Raw genomic sequence first — 26,662 nt, forward strand, 5'->3', positions numbered from 1 at the left:
CTCAGGAGCAAAGCTATCAGCTATTAAACGGTGGCTGTGGAGCAACAGCTTGGAACGCAGGGCAGGGAGGGCGCCGTGAAGGATGGACACAGCTAGAGATAAGGCAGAACAGAGCCTGAGGGAGAAGGCCCTGAGCGTCACGCAGATTCAGGTTCTCTTCTGCAAGGAAGGGGACAGGTTCTGTTTGCTTGTTTTGCTAAGTGGAGGAATGACATGATCAGTGGATCAAAATTCCACAGCCGCATCAATCACGGAGTAGAAGATGGCAAAGCTTAGAGGTCCGCACACCAGTGGGGAAGCCGCCCCAGCGGGCCGGGCCTGTGATGAAGGTCTGCCTCAGGGCAGCAACAGTGGCCATGCAGAGCCACTCCAGAGGTCCACAGGCAAGGCTTGGGGATGCCTGGGTGTAGGGAGAGAGGCAGAGACACATGAGAAAGGGCTCCAAGCCTAAACAGGCTCTCTGAGGGTGGCAGCAGAGGCCCCAGGACAAGGAGCAGTCTTGGGGCTATCGGCTGTGGACAGGCTGAGCTGGGGGGGCCCGGCAGCCACTCTGGGGGAGATGTCCCGCGAGCAGTCAGAGGTGGAGAGGGGAGCCTGGAAGGGGTCGGAATTGCACAAGCACACACACGGGTCCCCAGCAGGTAGCAGCAGGGTCAGTCACGGGACTGATTATCTGTCAGGGAAGAGGGCTTAGGAACACTGGGGACTAGAATCCTGGGGGATGTCCAGCAGCTGGTGGGTGGGAAGGGAGGAGAGGCCAGGGAAAGCATGCACAGGGAGCCGTCAGAGAGGTAGGGGAGCCCAGGTAGACTAATCCACCCGAGTCGAGAGGAGAGAGGACGGAGGCCCCTGGCTGAGGAGTGAACGAAAGTGAGGACGTAGATGCAACAAGGAACTGTCAGAATCCCTGTTAGAAATGCAAAATGTTTGTTCCCTGGTGTCACAAGGAAAAATTAGCATTTAGACAAAAAGTTCTCTCAGCAAGGCAATTTTTACTTGCGCAGAAAGGGTGTCTCTTGCAGATGGAACAATGGGGAGGGCACACACAGAATAAAGAGACACCAGAATATTTATTCCATACGCGTGAGCTCTCTGTTGCTGTGTCCTGTCTTCACTGACTGGAGCCAGACCTCACAAACTAAATTAAAACCCGACTGGCTAATAATTTATTCTCAAATAAAGAAGGGGCATAGGCTGTGAGCTGGAACATGCCTGTGAGCACGTCCAGCACAGATACCCTGGTTAAGGTACAAGGACATAAAATGTACTACGTGCCTTGAGCATGTCTAACAGCCACATAGGATAGGGCTTAACAAAGAGTTACTAGCACAAAGCAAGGAGGCTTGAAGGAAGTTCGTCTTTAAAAGAAACTCTTATTTCTAACACTTAGGATTTATTCTTTAATAAGAAGGGAAAGGTTGAAGAGCAACTTTTTACTTTTACTTTCTACAGTCCTGTAGCCACACAAACACCTGCGAGGAAGGCAGTGGCAGCAGGCCTCCTAACAGCCAAAAGGCAGGAACAGCCCAAATGCCCACTGATTAATGAATAACAATGTGGTCTCCATACAATGGAACATTATTTGGGCATAAAAGGGAATGAGGCTCTGACACACACTCCACCGGATGAGTCGTGTAAACATAACGCTAAGTGAAAGAAACCACGGCCGGGCACGGTAGCTCAAGCCTGTAATCCCAGCACTTTGGGAGGCCGAGACGGGCGGATCACGAGGTCAGGAGATCGAGACCATCCTGGCTAACACGGTGAAACCCCGTCTCTACTAAAAAAATACAAAAAACTAGCCGAGCGAGGTGGCGGGCGCCTGTAGTCCCAGCTACTTGGGAGGCTGAGGCAGGAGAATGGCGTAGACCCGGGAGGCGGAGCTTGCAGTGAGCTGAGATCCGGCCACTGCACTCCAGCCTGGGCAACAGAGCGAGACTCCGTCTCCAAAAAAAAAAAAAAAAAAAAGTGAAAGAAACCAGACACAAAGGCCCACGTAGTGTATGATTCCATTTGTATGAAATGCCCAGAAGAGGCAAGTGCATAGACGGAAACATTAGGGCTGGGGAAAGAGGAGGAGAGGCTGCCGACGAGTAGACAGGGTGTGCTTTGGGGTGATGAACTGTTCACTGTTCTAAAATGGATTCGATTGATGGTTTAATAACTTTGTGAACATATTACTATTACTGGACTTTTCCTTAGTTCAGCTAAACACCTCTTCAAGAGCCTACCTTTTAATATTGTTACAATGGCAGTTACACTTTTTTCTTTTTGGAGACAGAGTTTCGCTTTTGTCGCTCAGGCTGGAGTGCAATGGCGTGATCTCGGCTCACTGCAACCTCTGCCTCCCGGGTTCAAGCGATTCTCCTGCCTCGGCCTCCCGAGTAGCTGGGATTACAGGCATGCGCCACCACACCCGGCTTATTTTGTATTTTTAGTAGAGACAGCGTTTCTCCATGTGGGTCAGGCTGGTCTCGAACTCGTGACCTCAGGTGATCTGCCTGCCTCGGCCTCTCAAAGTGCTAGGATTACAGGTGTGAACCACAGCATCCGGCGGCAGTTACATTTCCACGAGTTTTGGAGGGAACAAATATTCACACTACAGCATTCTGCCGCAGGTTCCCCCAAACTCATCATTCTCAGCATAAAATGCATTCATTCCATCTCAACCACCCCGAAAGTCTTAACTTGCTCCAGCACCAATTCAAAAGTCCAAAGTCCAGAGTCTCCTCTAAATCAGATATGAGTGAGACTCAAGGCTCGATTCATCCTGAGGCAAATCCCCCTCCAGCTGAGAGCCTCTGAAATTTAACCAGTTGTGTGCTTCCGAAATACAGCGGTGGGGCAGGCACAAGATAGATATTCCCATTCCAAACGAGAGATGAGGGCAAGAAGAAAATAACCAATCCCAAGCAAGTCTGAATCCCAACAGGGCAGACAGTATGACATCGTAAGACTCCAGAATCATCTCTGACTCATCTTAATGGGGTCCCCCAAGGCCAGGAGAAGCCCCAACCCCTGTGCTGGCTCTGCCCACGCCGCAGCTCTCACAGGATGGCGTCTAGTGCCCACATACAGCTCTCCCGGCTGGGGCAGCAAGCTGGTGGCCCCAGTTCTGGAGCCTCGAGAGTGGCCCTGTTCTCGTGGCTCAGCTAGGCATTACAAAGTCATGTTACCAGCAAATACATGTAATCTTCCTTCTTCCTTTCCTAGCTGGATGCCTTTCATTTCTTGCCTAACTGCCCTGACTAGAACCTCCAGTACAATGCTGAATAGAAGTGGTAAGAGTGGACATCTCTGTCTTCTTCCTGAGCTTAGGGAGTTTTCAAATGGGATGGGCATTTCTGTGGTTTGAGGGAAAGAAATTAATGGGGAAAGAAACTGGGGATATGTACAAGACAGAGGATAATTGACAAGAGATGGATCCAGGGGAGACAGGAAAAAGGGAGGCCACTTCTTCCAGCGATGGGAGCGAACAAAAACAATTCAGGAGCGACTGACATGGAAAGCTAGGAATGCTGCTCTTCACACCTAACGGTCATCCCTTCTCAGTCAAGTGGGGCGGTCACCTGGGGGAATGGTCAGGGTAGACTGGGGGCTTGAAGCAACGAAGAAACATCAGACATGACTGCTGTGTGGAAGAATGCGGACCAGCCCGTGGAGACAGACGGACCCACAGAAGGGGCCAGTCTGGTGCTTTGCTGTCTGTTTGGTGCCAGTTCGCCAAGTGCCTTCCCCTGCTTCTGGGTTCTAGCCCACCGAGACTTTTCCCTGTTTATTCCCTGGCATTATGAAGTCATCTCTGGAAACTGAAATCATACTGAAAATGTATTGCATTGACTGAAGGCGTATTTCTTGATCTTAATTTAAAACTGACGTTTCATGTTTCTTCTTCTAAAAAAGCAGGAGCAGTGCAAAGGCTAAGTTTCTTATCTTTTCTGACTAGGCTCTTCTTAACAGAAGACAGAACCCTCCTCCCACTTTCAAGGTGTTTCGACTGAACTCAAGGTGCAGCTGGAGTGGCACCTTGTGCACAAGCGTCTGCTCAGCACTCCTTTCCTACCTTGAGGGCCCACCCCAGCCCAGAGACGCCACAAACAACAAAGATGGCTTGGGCAGATCTGGAGTTTATTTGCTGCAGTTCCTTGGCGCTAGTTTACAAGGCAAAAACAAATAAACAAAAACAATTAGAATAATTATAATTTCTTAAAAACCCTGTCAACAACTTTCAGTCATTTCTTTATATTTTCGTATTTTGACAAAACTTCTTTTAAACAAATACAAAATAATCTAAAAGGAGAAAAACTATACATAGATTATTTACACCTCTGATAAATAGACTAATACTGACCCATGTGCCTCTCTGTCTAGGAAACACTTGTGAGAACCAGGCCAGGGCCCGGGCCAGCTGGACAGGCTCCAGCGCCAGCCCAAACACGCCCAGACCTTGGCAGGCACCGCCTGGTCCTCCCACCAGAAAGTTCAGGTTTCCAGCCTGGACCCTCTTCTGTCACCCTCACAAGCTCCAGCACAAAAGTGCCTAAAGCCATTCTCTCCAGGTAGGATCTACACAAAGTGGCGGGGACGGGGAGGTGACAGACTGTCCCCCTCCATTCCTCCCACCACTCCTCTGCAAAAGCTATTTCCAGAGATGCTCGCCAGCCCTAAAGGATCAGAGGAGCCGTGGCGACCCGGCCCTGTGGAAACCCGCAGCTCCTCCACCTGCCTCCTCGCGGCCGCGCCCTGCACCGCCCTGGTCCAGGGTCCTGTGGAGGGGCGGGCCGAGACGGCCAGACAGCCAGCCACCTGCTCTGCCTGGACTGGCATGCTGGCCCTGGCGGAGTGGCAGGAGCTGCCCTGAGAGTCCCTGAGAGAACGGCAGGAAAATGCTGCATGTCATGGCTCCCTTCATACTGTAATGAGGAGCGGCAGGGCCAGCTCACACAGTGCCTGCAGGGGAAGACAGATGCGAGAGGCGGCCTGGTCACCCCCCTCACTCCAGTGCACCCCCCAGAGCAGATAAAGGCCCATCTTCCCCTTAGGGGGCCCACCACAAAACGCATCCAGAGTAGTCCAGTTAGGGCCGGTTTTGAGGCAGAAAAAGCTGAAGCCCTACGGGGATCGGGGAAGTCCTACTCCTTCCTCTAGAACGAGGACTGGAGCCTGGGGAAGAGGAAGAAAACCCAAAATGAAACAGGTTATCCGGAACCTCTGTCCCGATAACCTTCCTCACAGTTTTGGTTATTAGGTATTTAGCTCAAGGAAAATGCTGACTTTCTACTTTAAAGCCCAACAAGAACTTGGATTCTGGAGGAGGAAAATAACGTAAGCGTCCAGCCAGTTCTCTCCTCTCCTCGGCGCTCCGCAGGCACTTGGGATGGAAAAGCATCCGCGGGAGCTGCCGGACCGCACGCAGCTGCCGGCTGCGCCCCTGGCCAGGGCAGGCCCCCGAGTCTGACTGTGTCGTCTGAAGGCCCACTGAGCCTTTGCCCTCTGCGCCCTTGACCTCACCTGTCTCTCTCGCCCAGACAAGCACCAGGCAGCGAGCTCCCACAGCACAGGAGAGGTGGGCCAGGCCCTGCCGCGGGCCCAGGCTGATGCCCCTCGGCCACAGCCCCGGGTGCTCTTCTCCAGGGAGAAGCTCCCCAGCGCAGCCAGGGCAGAGTGCACCTGAACAGCACTACGTTCTCTCTTAAAAAAAAAAAAATAGATCTTTATAGTATGTGGCTTCTCTTCCTTTCCACCGTTTTTCTTAACATATAATAATATATGGATACATGTATTTATGGTGCAGGGTTTGAAGACTTCTTCACGGGGACAACCAAGAGGTAAACAGTTGGCTCCAAGCTCTGCTGCCAGAACACTGAGCAGAGAAACTGGCCAGGAGGCTGCCCTGCCGACAAGAGCTCTGCCCTGTGAGACAGGAAGGCTCAGGAGCCCATGCTGGACAGGCGGCCGGTCCTCTCTTCCCCAGTGATAATTGCCCACCCTTCTCCCACTTAAAAAAAATAGCAAAAGCTGAAGCTAGTCTCTAGGAATCCAGGGCGGGGCCTGGCAGAGGACGCTGTGCTCGGCAGCAGTGCACCCGTGGAGAAGCGGGAGAGGAGCGGGAGCTCCAAGGCCCACGCAGACCAACGCCCTCGGCTGCACGCTCAGTGTCGCTTCGTGGAGGAGACCTTCTTTTTCCGTGCTGCGAGCATTTCGTAGAAAGGGTCCCTGCTGATGGCCGCTCTGGAGCACAGAAAAGGGAGAAAACAGAGACGTGAGGGACAGAATCAGAAGAAACACACCTCCGGGCAGGGGCTTGCTCAGGGGCCCCTTGTGCCCCAGAACCCCTGTCCCACCCCACCATCACTGCAAAGGCCAAGTTAGTGCCGTCCACCCTTGCTGTGTCCACACAGTGACCTAAGGTGACACACTTCGAAAGAGACACAGGAACATGTGACAAGATAATTTTGGGGTTTTTACCTGTTTCAACATAATAATCAATTTACATGTAGGAACAGAATCATGCCACATTCTTGTGGCTATATTCTAATTCAGAGAAAAAAACTGGTGCTTGAGTTTCCATGATGACATCTGGTTTTGCTCTGCAGCAGCGAGTGCCACATCATCAAGCTGTGTCACAGGCGGTCCTCCGGCACGGGCTGTGTGACAGCTGGCGTGGTAAATGCAGTGGGGCCTTCCAAGCCCCCCATGTGCACCTGCTCAATAACTAAGGCTCCATGACTCTGCAGGCAGCACTGCCTGGCACGATGCTGCTGGTGGGGGGCCATGGACAGACCGGCTGGACCTGGCTGGGTCTCCGGTGCACAGGGAGGGGGCCCGAGCTCATGCTTGTGCTACAGCCTCAAAGACAGCAGCACAGGCCGTGCCGCGGGCTGGAGCACCTGCAGCAGACTGGCAACACCACAACCCTATGTCTGCCATTCTCGACTTTCAAGAAAGTTATGGTCTCAAAGTCCTGATACTTCATTTCTTTCCAGGGAAGCAGTATCCTCAGTGATGATTCTAAATGTGACTTTGAAAAATGCTTAGTTTTTCTGACTATAGAAGTAAAAACCGTATGAAAGACACGTGTACAAAACCAGCCAAAACTTTTTTGAAAGACCAGTGAGGGGAGGACAGGGAACCCGCCGGCCAGCACAGTCAGAGCACACCATGATGCTGCAGGGGGAGAGGCAGGCGGTGCTCACACTGGGAGGCACAGCGGAGCGGCAGGTGCATGCCGCGTGGCGGGGGAGCCGGGTACACTCTCAGAAGAGCACATTAAATCAGTGGGAGCGACGCAGATGAATCCATAAATGGCGTCTGCACCACCAGCTATTCATTCGTGAGAACAAACTTACAACCCTTCCTTCAAATCTTACACAAAAAATACATTTCATAATGATTCAAGAGTTTTTTTTTTTTTTTTTTTTCAGTATGTTAAAAAAAGGATACAGGTCCCCCACAACACTGCTGTTTTCTTCCCCAGAACACAGGACTGGTGCCATAACTGGCAGGGGACTCTGAAAGCACTGTGGCGCCGCGTCTGCTCAATGGAGGGTGGGCTGGCCCCTGCTCAGGCCCACACTTCCCGGGATGGCTGTCATGTCAGGGAAGCTGCCAAACCCCATGCCCACTACACGATCTCATTTAATCCTCAAAAGAACCCCGGGAGGCAGAAATGACCAGTATCACACGGAAGATAAGTTACCCGCCTACCAGGCACAGCGCTCAGAAAGACAGAGCGAGGACTCGGCACAGTGTGACCTGGCGCCAAATCCTTCCTCTCTTCAGCTGGTTCCTGTTTTCACTGCATGAATTTTCAGATTACTTTTGAGGGGATAAATCATCTATTCCTTTCCCTCCATCACATCATCTCCATCTTTAGTCAGTTTTTAGGTATTTAGCCTGGGTCAAAACCTACACTGGTCTGAGTAGAAATACCAAAATAAACGAAGGCTAGAGGATATTGCACTCCCTCGGGAACGGGGCTGGAGTCTGGGCGAGAGAAAGCCCGTCACACAGTACACAGAGGACTTACAGGGGCCTTGGCATGAACCTGTGGGTACATTCTCCCTGTTTTCCAGGTGAAGTTACAGGCAGCTGAAGAGTCTTTCTCAGGAAAACAGCTGGGTGTACGCTCATGGATGAAGCACCCAGGAGGGAGAGGACAAGGTTGTGCTCTTAGGAGAACAGATCACTGAGAGAAGGCACAGTCAGAATGCTCACTGCTGACCCTTGCACAGGGACTGGAGGGACAGCCAGGCGGACCAAGTCCCAGGGAACAACATTAAGCAAGAGAAGCCAACTGGCTTTAGAAAGCCATGTTTCCAGATACTTGCCACATCAGGAAATTTCCAGCCCTGTGATACACCTTACATGGCGTGGCCCAGTGGAGCCGACAGAGCCGAGACTCTGACTAGGAGTCACAGGCCTGGACTCGGGAGCTCCATTTCCTAGCTGTGGAACCCTGAGGAAGCTTCTTCCTCCTCCCAGACCTTGGATCACGGTATGTGACTTCCAGCAAATTTCTTAGCCTCTATGGGCCTCAGTTTCCTCATCTGTAACTAGGAAAATGGTGTCTCACAGGATTCACAAATTATAGAACATGACTACTATCTCCTCTGAGCTGTCACTGTGAGAATGAGAGCAGCTTTGTCAGACATGGAAAGACCAGTTGAGAAGATGGCATCTGTGCCGGTAGCTCACTCGCCTCTTCCTATTTTGGGTCTATGAGGACACCTGGGGAACGCAGATGGGACATGTTCTCTTACATATGCTGTAATAGCCAAGAATCCAAAGGCCTCCTGGGAAGTCGTCAGCTGGGAACCAGGACGAAGCTTCCCTAAGAATGTAACACTTGCAGCACAGAAGAGATGCGGGTGGCGTGTTTAACCACGAAGACGATGAATACCTGGTGAGGTGAGGGCCGCGTCAGGCGTGCACTTCCCTTTCTCAGTAGTCACTTACTTAATGCACTTAATCCACTCCTCCTTCTCCTCCGGCGTCGGAGCTGAGATCCGATAAACAGTGTGGTTCCCCTCCACCACCCGCCCGTCAGCCTCGGTCTTGCAGGCCTTGATAACTTGGTCTTTATTGTCGGGGATATAAAGCTCAAAGCAGTTCTGAGAATGAAAACAGAGAGGGAGACAGTGGAGCAAAGGAAGCTGCTGACTGAGAAACATGCTGATTTCTTTCCCCAAAGCCCCTTTATTCTGTGCTTCACAAAATACGAGCAATACATATTTTCCTGTGGAAAAGTGAAGCCTAGACGTGGAATTCTGGAGACTGTAAATTATATATAAATAAGTCTTGTTAGCAAGCATATCAGTCTGATATGTTAGCTCCACTTCCGATGCATGTAAAATATGCAGAGAACTGCAGGTTACTTAAGACTTTTTAAAGTCAAGCCAGTAATATCATGACAGTCCAAAACAAAGGAAAAATACACAGCAGGTGTCCCAAAGTTACAAGCGAACTAGCCCACTCAAGCATGCTTGCCGCTGCCACTGAAGGAGGGGCAGCTTCCACACCTCATGGGATATTCACCAAGTGAAACTATAAAGCGGACGGATGGCACAGGAAGTGATTTCGAGTCTCATCTTTGGCTTGAACAATATAATCAAAAATCAGACTAAATAAAAGCCTGATACGTGTTTCAGGTTTTTGGTTTTGAGTTTTAAAAAAAATCTTTGGAATGCCCATCCCCTTTCTCCCCTCAAAATATCCCAGCAAAAATACTCACTGGTTTTTTGGAGTCCTCCACTTCCCGGATACTCAGGTTCTCTAAAGGGATGATTCCACGGGGCTCCTTATCCTACAGAACAGGTGAAGAGAGGAAGTCTAAGATCACAGGTGAAGGACACACACTGCCAGATTCTTCCCTGGCAACTCATCCAACTCTCCTGCCTTCTCCCAGGACATGAAGTTCACAAATCAGCCTGAGGGAACTCCTTCTGTTCTAAACAAGAACAGCGACAAGAATGTGTGCGGATTGTCAGTATAACTGCAAGTCCTCTGTGAGTAGAAAGCCCAGAAGATTCAACAGACACCTCAAGAGTGTGGCCGGCGGTGACCCGGGCACGGTCCTCAAGCAGGGAGCGGGCCCTTTCCCTCTTCCCTTTGCCTGGCTCTCCCACTCTTCTCCAAAGCCTCAGTTTTGGGGCAACAACCCCAGGAAGTCTCTCCTAGGTTCACCCTAGTGCCCCTGGTGCCTGGGACTGCAGCTGTGGGTCAGAACATTAACCACTCACTGCCTCTGACCATCGCCTCACCGCCAGACAGTACAATCCTCAGAGACGCCACCAGCCTGACAACTCCACCTGCATTTCCAAAGGCACCTCAACTCCTGTCCAGAACAGAGCTGCACCCGCCAACTGGTCCCATCTCATCTGCAGAGGGCACGGCACCGCAGACACTTCTAGCACACGTCTGATGGCAGCCTCACAGTCCCCTGACATCCAGCCACCCCATGGCCAAGTCCTAGCACTGTTAAAAGTCTTTGCATTTGGCCAGAGTTACACATGCACCAACTGTTAAAAACAAAACAAAAACAAAAACAAAAACAAAACAAACAAAAAACAACCAGTTCTAGGAGTTCTCTAAAAGTGAAAAAGAGTCTTTCAGTCATTTCCCATCCTGAGTAGCAACCATTTCCAACTTCTTCAAGCCAACCTGCTTGGTCTTTACCTCTGTATCTCACCCATCTCCAAAATACCATGTTACAACTGCTGCCTTTTGAGTGCTCGATTTTAGATGTTATCTACAGAAGAGGACTGAGCTCCTCCTCTTACCTGGGCATATTCATATTCCCCATTCTCCTAAATAATGACCTGGTCATCTGAATTAGGGTTATACACAGTGTCTTCATTAATACCACATTTCTCTTCCAACCTGTGACATATATAATGAACTTCCCAATTTTTTCCTTCCTGAAAAGCTTCCTTCCCCACTGGAACCAAAATTAAGGAGGGTGGAGAAGTGGGCTGTTCCTTTGATTTTTATTTCTGTGTCCTTACCACCAAAACCAATTGCAAATGGTTAACCTCTTAGCAAAATCTCCTTCCTAATGCTAATTTGTATCAGGCATCCTGTTAATTTTAATTTCTTGAAGTAATTCTTCCTGGAGCCTCTGAAACCTGTTCCAGTCTGGACTGGTTGCCTTGATACCTGGTAAATTGCTTCATCCTTAAGCTCAGCACTCTCCATTCCAGAGTACTCTTCCCTCCTCTCTTGAAACAAGAGGTTTCAAGATCTCTGGTTTCCTATAGCCAAGGCTTTTGTCCTCCACCAGCATCCTGAGAAATGGTGTGTGGGTGGTAACATTTCTGAGATCTCACTTGACTAAGAATGTTTCTATTCGACCCTCACACCTGGCTGCTATCTGGCTGGGCCTAACAGTCTAGGCTGGACGTGACCCTCCTTTAGGACTGGGAAGCCCAGCATTCCTGCCTTCACCATTTAATATCACCCCGTACAAAGCTGTTCCAGTTGCTGGTGCTTTGCACACGACTGCAGTTCTCTGTGTCCTTGGTGTTCTGAGGCCCCTCACGAGGCAGCCTTGGGGTGCATTCATTTTCAGTCATCATGCAGGGTATTCGGTAAGCCTTCCAACCTGGAAACACATCCGTCATTTGGGGGAGGTTTTTAAAAATTATTTTGTCAAGGGTTACCTCCTCTTTGTTTTCTCAGCTTCTCTGGAACATGCTAGACTAGACCTCCTGGACTAGTTCTTCTTTGGGGAAAAAAAAGTGTTTCCTTTATTATTTTCCCTCTGCCTTTTTATTCTTTCTGGGAGATTTTCTTAATGCCTTTCTTCCAACTTTTCCATTGAGTTTTCACTTCTACCATGCTTTGAATTTCCAGGAGGGTTTAATTACTATTTTTGTTCCTTGGCTTCATACAGGATCCTGTTCTTGTTTCACAGCTGTAAAGTCACCTGAGATGACTGAGAGTCTCTTTATAGCCAGCAGTGAAGTCTTTCTTCTTCCTGGACTCCCTCTCTCATCCAAGTTGCTCTTTGGCTGTTGGGCTGCGTTGGTCTCTACTTGCTCTCAGGCTGCAGGAATCCTCAGGTATCTGGGATTCCTTGGTTGTGCCATTTGAAGAGTGGAAGACTAAGAGCTGACTGGGACTCCGAAGCCTGTGGACTGTGACCACCTACAAGGGCCCTCCCACTAGGCTGTCTGCTGGGGAATCTGACTAAATATCCTTACGCATCTCTTCTTGGGCAAAGAAGTTTCCCACTCTGTCTGCAAGCTACAGACCTGGCTACCTGTGGTTCTGAGAGCTGAGCGAGGAGAAGCTGGGGGTGGAAAAAGTCCTCAGCATTCAAGAAGCCTGAATTTACCCAACACTCCTGTCTGGGTAAAATGCCCCCACCTTCAACCAGGCCTAGGACCCCTCATCCAGAAACGCTTGGTGTCCATCTCTTCTGTGAGCGAGCACTCAGACTTCTGCCTGGGTGGCGGGGACAGGCCCTCAGGGACATGAGGTGAGGGAGACAACTGGTCTGTTTCCTAAACAGTTCTCAGTCAATTCTGCTTCTAGTTTTTACCCCCACCATTCTCACTTCTAGGGTTTAATTGGTGCCGGCACCTTTTGAGGATTCCGCTGGGTTAACTGGGTTGAGGCATCCCCAGGCGAGCGAGTGGGTGGTCTAAGAGTAATCACACTTTGGACCTCAGTAAGTATGTAACATAATGTATACTCTTTGACTGGTGAGGCCTGCGGCATCCACGTTACATATGCATGATGCATGTTCTCGATGTAAAATGATTTGAAACCAAGATGATGTACACCCATGGTCTTCGGTCTGGAGTGGGACCAGGTTATAAGAAGACCCTCCTGGTCACCGGGAGAACCCACTGGGGATTCTGGTATCTTTCCTGGCCCTGCCTCTTCCCTGCTCCATCCTGCACAGCGTGGCCCTCCTTGCTCTTCTCGGCACACTTATCCTGCCACTTGAGAACTGGCTCGAGTGAGCCAGCATCGCTGACTGGTGCTCACCCTATCCCTCAGTGCTGGGGTGAAAGAGAATGAGAACCTCTGGTGGAAACAACTAAACGTTAAGCTCCTGGGCAGCAATGTAAAAATCCCAAATATTAAAAAGACCCCTGTCTAGAACTTCACGTGGACTCTGGCAGGCCTAAGAATAGGCCGGCTGCACCCTCACTGATGACCCGTGTGTGCTCAATAATCGCCCACTTCCGCCGTGAAGAGGGAAATACCCGAGGGCAACGTCTTTGGCTTTTTAAATTTGTCTTTAAGAACACTCATTGTTTTTGCAAAAATAAGAATTGCTTTTCATAAATAACTAAATATTGTAGAAAAGAATACAGGTGAAAGGTTTAGAAATACTCCAAATCCAATCACTCCTAAATTATCATTGCTGACATTAGGTGAAGACGTGTTGTGTGTGTACATAGAGAGGGAAAGAAATAGGTTTTATGAAAATGGGATATTTCAAGTAGTATTATTTTCATAAAACACATTCTATTTTAATTGTTTATAATTTAACAGGGGGGAAAAAGGAAGCAGAAACTGAAGAAGTGTTGAACCTCAAAGTAAATGTTTCTTTACCACAAGAGTTCCTAAGATGACCTTATTCAAGTTAAGACAAAGATGTTTACGAAAATAATCCCAGCACTTTGGGAGGCCGAGGCGGGCGGATCACGAGGTCAGGAGTTCGAGACCAGCCTGACTAACATGGTGAAACCCCGTCTCTACTAAAAATACAAAAATTAGCTGGGTATGGTGGCACATGCCTGTAATCCCAGCCACTCAGGAGGCTGAGGCAGGAGAATCGCTTGAACCCGGCAGGTGGAGGTTGCAGTGAGACAAAATCACACCACTGCACTGCAGCCTGGGTGACACAGCAAGACTGTCTCAAAAAAAAAAGACTGTCTCAAAAAAAAAGAGGTTTTACTCATTCTCTTAAAAAAATACAACATGCTTCCATTTTAACATTTCTTGACTCTGCATTTTAAAAAGTACAAAATCTTCTAATTCTTCACATCGTTCCTCCTCCTACCTCCTGATTTTTATTATTTCACTTTTACATTGCCCAGGTTTATAACATTCATGGTCTGTCCTGCAGCCATAATTTCTAGTTAATTAGTATTAGTTTTATATTTGAGCATATTTTAGTATTAGCTCTATATTTAAGTTTATTTAGCTATTACTTCTATATGAGGTATATTTAGCTATTAGTTCTATACTTAAGTATATTTTGGTATTAGTTCCATACTTAAGTATATCTTGGTATTCTGTACTTAAGCGTATTTTACTATTGGTTGTATATTGAAGTATTCGCTCTGTATGTAAGTGAACAGTGGAATGCTCACTGCCAGGCTTTTACTTTCCGGGGCCTTTCTTATGATTCCGTTTCTTACTGGCTGGAGTTTTTTTTTTTTTAAGAAGTGTTCCAAAGTGCTGCGTTTCACATGTTTTCTTCATGAGAGTGCTGCTAGTTGTGCTTTACTTAAATGATAATGTGGCTGGACAAAGGGTCTTGGGTCATTCTTCTCTTCAAAACTGTGCAGACCTTGATACTTCCAATTTCTGGGACAAAAAGCTGCTGGAGATGATCTGCTTTTTCCAACAGAATGACCAGAGACTTGGCTCCAAGTGTAATGGTCTAAAGGGGCCAGGCTTTGGAGCCAGCCTTTCTGTAACAAAGTTTCCTGAAATACAGTGTACTCTGATTTGTAGATTCAGGGCCTTTTCCTCTTTCTCAGGGAAATAATCTCATGCCACATCATGTCTTTGATTTTGCAGGCACCAGTCACTCTGGTGTTGGGATCGTCTTCTGATCTCTGCATCCGCTAGCTTTTCTCTGTTTTAATACTTGTCTTTCTCAGACATAATCTTTGTGATTGGCTCAAGCATTTAGGACCAGGGCAGGGGAGGGAAGACGGTTTGGGATGATTTGAGCACATTACATTTATTATACACTTTATTTCTATTATTACACTGTAACATATAATGAAATAATTATACAACTCATCATAATGTAGAAATCAGTGGGAGCCCTGAGCTTGTTTTCCTGCAACTAGATAGTCCCATCTGGGGGTGATGGGAGACAGTGACACCCACAACGTGTTGCTTATGTCCAGGCTCCTCTGTGATCACTCTGTGGTCGCTGTCACTGCAGAAAACACTGCTTCACAAAGACAGGAGGCTGGGCATGGAAGCGGCTTTCAGTGCATCTGTGGCAACCTCAGGATATTCCGCCTTGACTTTCATCCAGAATGTATGGAGATCTGAAGTTGTCTCCAACATACTTTTAAGGCCACTGTCATTTGCGATCTCAAGCAGTCGATCCTCTTCTAGCACGGACAAAGTTGATTCACCTGGTTTACTCTCAAATGGGTCACAGATCCATTCCTTCCCAATTTGGGGGTCTTTTGTGGTTGGGAAGCTCAAGCTCCTCTGAAAGCTGAGGCAGGTGATCATGCGTCCACTGCAGGAAATAAGGCCCCGGCCCCGTCTCTTTCACAGTCTCGCTAATGTCTGAAACATATCAGGAATCCCAGGGTTCACTCGTCACCCCTGTAATTCCAGTTTGGCTTTGAATGTAGCCACTTGATCTGCCGACTGGAACACAGTTGCCACTCTCCCCTGCAGTGACGGATTGAGTTTGTGAGTAGGTTTAATCTGTCACACAAGTACACAAGTTTCCTGACCTATATTCTGTGTCACTGAAATGTGCTGCTAGTAGTGATGTTTTCTAAAAGAAATCTCTGAAGTGGCTGTCGTAACTCAGAAAGTCTGGCCAGTGATCTGCCTTTAGAAAGCATCTCACTCTGCATATCAGAGAAGCCGTGTGTGCTCTGCATCCAGCTCCTCACAGGGCTGCATGAACAGGTGTGAGTTAGGGCACCTACTTTAATGTGGTTGGTAATTTTAATCACATCCTGCATAAATGTTGTTAAATTCAGGTGACACTTTTTGGCTAGCCAGCACTTCTCTATGGATGACATACTGCATAGACTCACATTTAGAAGCGACCTCTTTGACCTGAGTAGTGAAACCAGAAAGCTGTCCAGTCATGGCAGCTGCTCTATCCATGCATAGACCAACACAAAACAGAACAGTTCCGTTTCCCTGATATGTAATAATTCAAAGACTTGAATAGCAGCCATGGTGTTGGTTGGCAACTAAAGCACACATAACATACCCTCATGGACATCCCCCTGAAAAATATGTCACAGAAAAACAAACATTGTTGTCTTGTTGTCAACAGCAGGAGACTCGTCAACCTGAATTGAGTACCACAGTGATTCATTAATCCTCTCGAACAACTGTGCCTCAGTGTCTGCTGCTACACCATCAATTCGTCTAGTTATGGTGCTGGCTGAAAGAGCAACACGTGCCACCTTTTCAACTACAGCCTCTCCTAAAAGCTCTTGGCAAATGTCCTTAGCAGCAGGCAGGATCAACTGCTCACCAACAGCCAGCCCTGGCTTTGGCAATGCGGTCAGACACTAAGAGTGATGCTTTCAGCGCAGATACATTCGATGAAGGGGTGGCCTTCAATAATTGCTTCTGTTCTTGATGTTTACGTTTTTTTCTTCTGAAAACTCCAAAGGCTTGTCTTTTAATGCAGGGTGCTGGGTCTCCATGCGGTGAAGCAGTTTTGAAGCTTTCATGGCTTTGCTGAGTAGTTGGTCACCACATATTCTACAAAGTGGACTTGGCGAATGTGACCACCTGCGGAAATGAACCTAGAATTGGAGTAGAACTCTAGGCATTTTCTTCACAGTGCAGCTTTCTTTTCGTTGGCAGTCTTGGCGTCTTCTGCTGTCTCATCAATGGGTCTCTCTCCCTTTTCACAGGAGCTCTCCGGTGACGTTTGATTTTTACTCATTTTGGCGAGGGTTGGCGGGTGGGTTTACCAAAACCGTGGCTGAGACAAGTACACAGTGTGGAAAGAGACGCGGATGGCAGTGGTAAATAAAATAACAGGCGGGCCATGCGCAGACTGAAGTAAGTGTTGGATTCTGACTTAAAGCCTGCCACCAGATACAGCTGTACAACTGAAGATCATCTGTTCACTTGCCACTACAAAGCCTGCCACCAGAGGCAGCCTAATTGTCACTTGCCACTCACTGATAGAGTTTTGATGAGTCTGCAAGCAACTGATGTATTATTATGGTCTCTGGGCAGTCAAACCTCTCTGCTAACATTCATCCGTATTTGCAGCCACTCCCCAGCACTAGCATCACCCCCTCAGCTCCATCTCAGATCATCAGGCATTAGATTCTCAGGAGGAGCACACAACCTAGATCTCCGGCCCACGCAGTTCACAGGAGGGTTCGCGCTCCTATGATAATCCAATGCCGCCACTGATCTGACGGGAGGTGGAGCTCAGGAGGTGACGTGAGTGACGGGCAGCAGCTGGCTGTCAATACAGATGAAGCTTCTGCGGCTCGCCTGCCACTCACCTCATGCTGTGTGGCCTGGCTAGTAACAGGCCACAGCCTGGTACTGTCCTATGGCCTGGGGTTGGGGACCCCTGTATTTGGAGATGGATATCATGCTCATGGGAGACCCCCCATGGACAGTCTTTCCCATTGAATATACAGCCCTGAGCCTTTACTTATGTCTGTAACGGCTGTTTTTTTCACTTTTCCCATTTCCCCAATGTCCACCCAGCAGGAGATTTTACTACTCCTTGATCAGGGAGGAAAAAATAACAAGTCCCATTCAGTTTGCTTCCTCCCAGACCTGAGAAACCAGCAAGACTGCCAGGTCTCGTCACATCCCAGGCCGTGAGGTAGAAACCTTGCACACTGCTTCTGACTGCTGCCACCGCCGCTGCTGCGCCCGCTGCTGCCCAGGGCTGAAGTTTACTGAATTCGTGATGCCCCTTCCCCTGCTTGGTTGCTATTTTTCCCTATTTATTTTTTACTAGTCTATTGTTCTGTTAGGTAATTCTGTGTGGAAGTTTCAATCTACTGTCTTAACTCTGACAGCTCCCTCTCTGTGTCTTAAGAAATTTATTTACTTTCTCAGCAAACTATCGCAAGGACAAAAAACCAAATACTGCATGTTCTCATTCATAGGTGGGAAGCAAACAATGAGAACACTTGGACACAGGAAGGGGAACATCACACACCAGGGCCTGTCATGGGGTGGGGGGCGGGGGAGGGATAGCATTAGGAGATATACCTAATGTAAATGATGAGTTAATGGGTGCAGCACACCAACATGGCACATGTGTACACATGTAACAAACCTGCAGGTTGTGCACATGTACCCTAGAACTTAAAATATAATTAAAAAAAAAAAAAAAAAAAGAAATGTATTTACTGCTGGGTGCTCACGCCTGTAATCCCAGCACTTTGGGAGGCTGAGGCAGGCGGATCACCTGAGGTTAGGAGTTCAAGACCAGCCTGGTCAACGTGGTGAAACCCCATCTCTACTTTAAAAAAAAAAAAAGAAAAAAAAAGCTGGATGTGGTGGCATATGCCTCTAGTCTCCCAGCTACTTGGGAAGCTGAGACAGGAGAATTGCTTGAACCCAGGAGGCAGAGGTTGCAGTGAGCCGAGATCACACCACCACTGCACTCCAGCCTGGGAGACAGAGCGAGACTCTGTCTCAAAAAAAAAAAAAAAAAAAAAGAAATGTATTTATCTCTGTATTTCCACTGCTTGATAAAATGCTACACTTTGCTGAATAAGTGTGGCTGAATTGAAATAAGGATTAAGGTGATACCACTATGGTGGGCATCATGAAAAACCACAAGATTCTAGACTCTCGTAGCATTGCTCTAGGATTGTCCAGGACTTAGGAGTACACCACTTAGATGCTTATGTATGTTTCATTTTGACTCAGAGAATAAAGAGACAAATTCAGAGAGGATGCTAAAGACATCATTAGTGTAGATGTCTTCAGAAAAAAGGCAAAATATGGGGCAGAAGGGTGAACAAAACAGAAAAAAATGTACCAAGATGTTCATGGTGGTACTTTGGGGGTGAAGCAGAAAGCAGCTTTCTTTTTATAATTCTGTAGATATTTGAAGTGTATTACTCTCATATGAAAAGACAGCGACAACAGAAAAGCAAAGCCAGTGCAGAACTTGCAGGGCATGAGTTGAGCCCCTACAACACACAAAATCCCGGCCAGAATTCCCTTCAAAGTGATGTGCTATCCTCAGTCACCAAACCACCAGAAGGAGCGGCTCTGGCCTGCAGCCTGCTGGGCTACGAAGTGCATTCCCTGGGTGAGAAGCTGCATGTGCATGATGTCCATGGGGATGGAGAACAATGCCAAGTGTTAGACACAACGGAAACCCATCTTCACGCCTCACAGCAGAAAATGCCAAGGCATGTACCTGTTTCTTGATCCTAAATGAGGACTGGTGAATACAGTCAGGATTTCAATGTTTTAAGCTCCATTTTGCTCTAAACTTATTTTAAAAAAATACTTCTGAGTTTTAATTTTCTCAGTGGGATCAATGACTTTTGCTCCATGAAGATATACTTGGAGAACAAAAGCAAAGCATTTTCAACTCAACGGCCTTGATTTAAGACAAAAGTTCAATGCCATGGCAGTATGCCCGCTTTGCTCTTACAAATGACCAAGAGAGGTGGCAGAAATGAAAAAGCACCCCATCGCCAGTCCGGTGGGCCACGGTCTCCACGCCAAGTGCTATCTTGCCAGGGTTCTGGGTATCTTGCTTAGAGGGAGCTCTGAAAAGAGCTAATTTATGGTTTTTATTCTCTTTGGTTATTATTACAAAAGGGATATACATATCTAAAACACAAATTTGCAGCTGTAAGTCTCTCCCACTGAATAAAACCAACAAAACTTCTTAAAACTCCAGATAATCTCAAATTAACTTTTCCCATTTTACTTCTTTTTCCCCCACCATATATTTTACCCCTTGGGCTGTTTCTTCTGAAATCATATTTCTGCTAACCCAGAATAGGTGAATTTTCTAAAATCATGATTATTTCCTTTTTCTTTTCATCTCCCTTTCAGTTAGGGCCACATATTCTTTCCTGGCAACCAATGCAAATTCATTCTTTCTAGCCCAGTTCCAAAACCCATTTCTAGTGCTGCTATTCCATGCTCCCCCTCCTCCAGGCCGGGTGTCTCCTGTCTCACCAGAACCAGATGCTGGCTCTGAGCCCCAGTGCCCTTGGAGGCACGCACATCCTCTCAGGAGGTTCCCCATTCCGAGATTTACCTCAGTTCTTCCACTTTGCTTAAACTCTCCCCCACCCCCCACAGATATAGAAGTGCAAATCCAATGGTCTCCTCAACCGTGTCTGATTAGAGCCACTTGGAACCGAAGGCCTTGTCCATCCCCGGTCTGGAGGCCGCCCAGCAGGTACTCACCGTGGTATACTCAAAGTAGTAAAGGCAGTTGTCAGTCAGAATGAACCAGCGCCTCTTCCAAGTCTTCACCCTGCCACCTGCAGAGCAAAAAGAGACGCACGTTCGACAAGAGACAACAGACAAGCGTAGGCTCCACGACACGCACGACACCCTCTCTTCTCAGAGAGAGTTGGGGGAGAGGCATCAGGAGAACGTGGAGCCCACAACACTGACATCAGTAACAAGACACAGAGCCGAAACAGAAGCGTCTTTGTCACAAAGTGAAAGCCTGTGGGTACAAGCAGAGCAAGCGCGTCTAGGTGACACCTGGAGATGGAATCAGGACGGCAGGATGAGCATGGGTTTGTGGAGGGAAAACCCAGGGGCAATAATGACATACAATGCAAATTTGCCAGAGTCAGCAAAAAGCCTATGTGGTAGAAATCGCCAAAGAACAGAAAAAGAAGGAAGGGTCAGCACCTAGTGCAGGCTACTCTGCTACGGACAAGTAGCCCGGCACATAAGGAGTGTTTCACTGGAAGTGAAGGGAGGAGGAAGCAGGAGGGGAGATGCTGGGAGCCTTCACAATCAAATCCACACTTTCCCTGGAACACGAAGTAAATCCCCGTGGTTCTACTCTCTTCCTCACCTTCATGATTATAGGGAGCTTCTACACTGGCTCTTAACCTTATGTGCTAGTGTCCTGAAAACAAAATCTCCCGAGTCCTGGGTGACAATCACAGCAGAATTCCTTTATCAAGGAAGAATCAACTTGTACTGAGAGGTTGCCTCAGGAGCCTTTTCCATTCTGGGCTTCTCACCTAGAGCTTATAACAGAAACAGCTGGCAAATATAGCCACGGCAAAACAAGCTCTGGTGGCGGTGGCTGGGAGGCTGGCAAGGGCCTCCCTTGGTTCTTTTTAGTATTTCTCAGCACAAAACACTGGGGTCATGGCCAGGCACAGGGGCTCACATCTATAATCCCAGCACTCTGGGAGGTCAAGGTGGGTGGGTCGCTTGAGGTTAGGAGTTCAAGACTAGCCGGCCAACATGGTGAATCCCCGTCTCTACTAAAAATACAAAAATTAGCCAGGGGTGGTAGCACATGCCTATAGTTCCAGCTACTTGGGAGGCTGAACCATGACAATCGCTTGAACTGGGAGGTGGACGTTGCAGTGAGCCAAGATTGCGCCACTGCACTCCAGCCTGGGTAACAGAGGGAGACTCCATCTCAAAAAAAAAAAAAAAAAAAAAGCTGGGGTTGGGGTGGTGAAGTTATGCTGAGACAGACATGAAGGAAGGGAAAATTTCCCCAGGCCTATCTGAACGAAGCTACACCTGCTGTCCAATTGGAACCACAGGCTCCCTTTTCCTCCACCCTCCTCTTATCAAGGGAACATTTTCTGAACATGAACCACTCAAAACTTATCCCTAAGGCCTTCACCTGTGAAGCTATGCATGGCATTCTGGAGACACTTCTCGCACCCTGCTCTTTGGCTAAGACTTAACCTACAGACAATATTGCTTCTCCAATCTTCCTACATGGCAAGAACCATGGGGCATAAATCTCATACCCCCGATCATGCTTTCTCTCTTGCCCTCATCACAAATAGCTGAGCAAAGAGGAGAAAGGTTTTACAGGGACTCTTTCTAACCGCCAGAACCCGCCTGCATGCTCACACCAGAGAAACCTAAGGGGAGTATGCAAACAATGTTATGGAAAGAAAATGTCCAGTGTAGGTCCTGGCAGACAAATAAAAGGACCACTAGGCTTTCAGGCCAGTTTTTAGCACCCCGCTTGGACGCTGTACTCTAGGCGGGCTTATGTGACTGATCATTAATTGCAAAGATTCCAAATGACACAGATCTAGGTTATGTGGGGGAATTTGCTGTAAGCAAGCACGTGCCATCTGCCTGCCCATCCTGTGCTGTGTCAAGCAAATTGAGACTCCCTCCCTCCAGTGACTTGTAAGTTTCATGTGAGCCCTTGCCGCTGGTCCCTAAAGGTTAGATGGCATGAATTAGAAGAAAACCATAAATGGATACTATGACATGCATGTGGAAAACAGGAAAGCCTGGGCAGAATTAAAAAAGGAGGATAAAGAAGACAAGGACTATATTCAGGACTAACGCCAATTTATTCTTAAAAAGGAACCCCCTCCACCAATTCAGAGCCTGAGAACTTTGGTCTTCCAGCCTGGCGGGCCATTGGTTGTCCCCAGAGGCTCGGCACAAAGGGAACATCAGCCCATGCTGGCCTCCCACGCGCTCCATCACAGGACAGTACCCGGGGAACCCTTGGGACTTAGGAGATCATGGAAGAAGCGAGTCAGATGCTAAAAGAAATACGATGGAAGGAAATCAAGGAGAAAAAGCAAAGCCGGAAGAAATTCTCTGCCTGATTACAAAAGCTTGGTTATTATCCCTGGACAATTTATTGCATTACAGAGACCTCTACCATAAAGCATCACTGTGGGCCCACGCGGAACATTTCCACGTGGAAAGAAAAGCAGACATGAAACAAGCAGACAGATCAATGCGTGCCTAGGACAGTCCCTGTGGAACTCACAGGACCACCTCCCACTGCACGGCTCCTCAGCCCTCCTGTGCCCTCCCCGAGATATCAAGGCTGGATGCCATCTTCCCCTACAGCTGAGATGCCATCTTCCCCTACCTGACAAGTTCCTGAAGCATCTGAGGAAGTGTGCATGTTTGGAGTTGTTCTTTTTAAGTGTAGCTACAGCTCAGGGAATGCTTTGGCACAAATCTGAGGTGTCTTGGGCTAGGAAAACATGTTTCCCCAAACCAGCAAATGGAGAGGAGACACCAAAAACATAACTAGGAGAGCAATTCAGGGCTTTAATGAGGACTCGCTGAAAAAGCGAGGGAGCGAAACAAAACATAAAAACAGAGCCCAGGCTGTAATGCCCTTCTCTCATCCCCACGAAATTAAACACGAGGACTTCAGGGAGGGTTTTTGGGTTTGGAGTTGTTTTTTCACCTTCACTCGGTGTCATTTTGAGTTTAGGACACGCCATTTCCCCTTTTTGTCCAAAGGTAAATGTCTTAAATATCGTCTAATTTAATTCTTTCCCTAGTTTGCTTTTCCATCATGGTAAATCAGAAGCTTTCCCTAGCTTTGGGAAGCCAAGACTTTGTTCTTTCTGGAAAAGTCTCAGCTTGAAAAAAGAAATACTTCCTTCTCTTCTTTCTCCTCTTCCCCACGTCAGAGATTAACTTTCAATCAGGCTGATTAATGGATGTCAAATTGAATATCAAACATAGTGCATGTCTTAGCCAATAATTCCAAGTGAAAATGTCGTGGAAACTTCCTCTGCTTTTACAAACCCACTCTTAGAATGTTTTCTTGCATTACTGCATTCAGTAATGAATATAACATATACTCCTCCAAAAAGGAAAAACAAAAATTGCTCCAAACCCCTGATCCTGACCAGTTCCCTAGGGACTGTACAATAAGTTAGAAGCAGCATTAACACTACAACCGGCAATTAAAAAACAAAATAACCAAAAATAACGAAATAAGAAAATGCTGCAGCAATGACAGTGGCCTATGCAGAGCGAGCGAGCAGGCTGAGGGGTTACATACCTCCTGGAGTTTGGGGCAAGGAAAAGGAGAGCCAAAATCATGGAAACATACAAATGAGGGAGAAAAGAAAATTAAAACAAATAAATTAAACCCGATTCCTTAATCTTAAAGTGCAATGTATCAGTCACATTCATGCCTGCCTGGGGAGAGAGCTGAACTAAAAACACTAAACGGGCAAATGATCCCACCACTGTCTAGCACGTGAACGAGGGGCTCTTACATTCCATGTCCCACCTCATCAAGGCAAGTTTTGGGGCACTACTGAAAACCTGGCCCCAAGGATGCCACAAATCAGCTTTTACAAAGCCAACGTTTATTAGTATATCCAGAATCAGAGCAAAGAAGGCTAAGATTATTTCAGGGAAAATTAAATGTCTTTCTTTAGATGGCTGTCACTTTTTAAAGTGTGTAAGAATGCACACACATATACCCATGAATACACATGTACATATGTGTATACACAAGAATACACATTCTTATGGCTATATGCATACACAGACATATACACACAGCTCCAGACGGCTGGAAGCCCTGCCTTCTGCAGCACATAAACACAAAGAGTGATGCTAAGTGTGCTACAATGAAAACACAATATTTGGAGTTTCGAAGGGTTTGATGGAGGTTTAGAAAAAGTAATGCAATGAGCTAAAACTGAGTCCCACACTTGGTAAAATTTCTTCTTTTTTAAAATCTGAAATGCCTCATGAATTTGCATGTCATCCTGGTGTAAGAACCAAGATAATCTTTGTACTGTTCTAATTTTAGTGTCTGGGCTGTCAAAGCTAACACTTAGTATTAGCATTTAAACAAATCTCGCTGGAGGGGAAAGTAAATCCAAACTTGGACACACTTTAAACATTTCCAGTAGGTTTTCTTTTAACTCCATCCACTTGGCAATAGGAATGTGGAAGGGAAGGTTGCCTATGGGGTTAGTAATTTTAGAGCCTTAACTTCAAAGATTCTGCTGGCTTAAATATACATAAAATGATGGCCAATTCAAGAGATATTTACAACTGATCGGTGAAGTGGTGCCATAAGGGGAATTTATGAATTAAGTCATTATGTATAAGCACAAGGACTTGGGATATGCCTTTAAAAGAAAATATAAAGGCTATTGCTATCTGACCTAGTCAGAAATAAAGGACTCCATTTTAGCCTTCCCAGATGTGTTGGTAATGACCAAGACAGTACTGACTTCTAATCACTGGGGCAAGTAGTTGGGCTGGTAGAGGATGAAACAGCCCCTGCTAATGTGAGAACCCAACTCATCAAATGTTAAGGCAGAAGGCAACAGAGGAAATACGCTGTTAGTGGCCCCCCCACCAAAAAAAAAAAAAAAAAAAAAAAGACATCATTATGTCCGGAGAGTCTAGAGCTCTCTCTATATTCTGAAACTATTAATAAAGTAAACACATGTGGACATGAATGTGTATGAAAACCCTACTAATGTTTTTCCTATTGATTATCCTGTCCCCTTCACGGCAAGGCATGACCACAAATCTCAGCAGTACAAGCTCATCACTTCTGGCAGAGGGAAGAGAAATGCATTTTTAGCTTTTCTAAATGAACAAAATAATTAATGTGGCTGATTCAGACTGAAAAGGAGGCGGGGGGGGAAGAAAAAAAAAAACCGCTGCCCAAGAATGAGTAAGAGTGCTGTGGATTGAGCTGCAGCCAAGGGCTCTAGGCTTGCCATGCACACTGCCTGTGGGGGAGCCAGATGCAGAAGGAAGTGACGATGCACTGGGGCGGGGGCAGGAGCGCCAGGTACAAATCTGTGTGATGGGAAGTAGAAAGATGGACAAGGTTGGCCACCCTCCCAATGGTTATGGGGACAGGGAAGGCAAACGGACCAGGTGCTCAGGGAGCTGCCTTGAAACAAAACCTGGTCAACCAATTCAAGAGTAAAAACGTGGAGCATGAACACATGTGGGCAGTATTTATGGTGGAGTAAAATCTGTCCCCAGCGGTCTGTGTCCCAGGGGGGCAATGACTATGAAGTCACTTCCTTTGTGGAAGCGGACCTTTGTTAGAACAGATCTCATACCAAAGTCTCTTTGAAGTCCCCTATAAGCCATCCCCTTTCCCACATGGTGTGTGTGTGTCCATGAATGTGCGTGAGCATGCATGCGCGTGCACGCACGCATGCACACATGCACGCACACACACGCACACGCACGCACGCACACAGCCTTTCTTCCTAAGTCTCAGCTTTGGGAGCCCTAACTCAGAAACGCACTTACCGAGTTTCAGTAGCCAGCCTTCTCGGTCTGGGTTGAAGAAAGTGTGAGTGAGGTCATTCCCGTCATCTTCTGGGATTTTAAAAGGTTCATTTTTTATGCTCTCATAGAGATTCTGGGATAAAAGATGACAATTTATGTCTCTGATTCTAGAAATATTTTTTCTTCCTCCCCTTTCTCTTCATTCATTCCACAAGCATTCATTATATGCCTATAGTAAGCCAAGCCTGCTGGGTGCTGAGACTAAAAGAATATGACCGTTTCTGCTTTCAGGCAGCTCACAGCGACAAAATAAATAAGACTTCCCCATTAGGAAAATAAAGACAGCAGCTGGACTTCTATTCAAGCTTTTAGTTTCATATTTACAAACCACTGTCCCCTTCCTGATTCTGTAGCTGGGCCTCACTACCAACTTCTTAATGAAATTCACATGGTTAAATAAATTAAAAGAGGAGGCCCTTGATAAACTGTATGTCTTTTCTTCCTTCCTACAAAAGAC

At 47.3% G+C, this 26,662-nt stretch overlaps 1 protein-coding gene across 5 annotated transcripts in view; it reads right to left on the bottom strand.

The window, feature by feature from the left end:
* Positions 1–4,111: 4,111 nt before the first annotated feature.
* The window catches only part of CYTH1 (cytohesin 1), a 103,294-nt gene continuing 80,743 nt past the window's right edge, over positions 4,112–26,662 (bottom strand). For 4 of the 5 annotated variants that reach the window (XM_008013113.3, XM_037993494.2, XM_037993495.2 and 1 more), the window contains exons 9-13: positions 26,167–26,278; positions 20,338–20,414; positions 9,734–9,805; positions 8,959–9,113; positions 4,112–6,231 (exon numbers count right to left, since the gene is read on the bottom strand). In XM_008013113.3, coding sequence (XP_008011304.1) covers positions 6,153–6,231; positions 8,959–9,113; positions 9,734–9,805; positions 20,338–20,414; positions 26,167–26,278 — 495 coding nt within the window. In that variant the 3' untranslated portion in view covers positions 4,112–6,152. Of the gene's footprint in view, positions 6,232–8,958; positions 9,114–9,733; positions 9,806–20,337; positions 20,417–26,165; positions 26,279–26,662 lie in introns of all 5 variants that reach the window. The other variant, XM_008013111.3, reaches the window with a different exon arrangement.

The sequence above is a fragment of the Chlorocebus sabaeus genome, chromosome 16, assembly GCF_047675955.1.
Source record: "Chlorocebus sabaeus isolate Y175 chromosome 16, mChlSab1.0.hap1, whole genome shotgun sequence".
Taxonomy (NCBI): domain Eukaryota; kingdom Metazoa; phylum Chordata; class Mammalia; order Primates; family Cercopithecidae; genus Chlorocebus; species Chlorocebus sabaeus.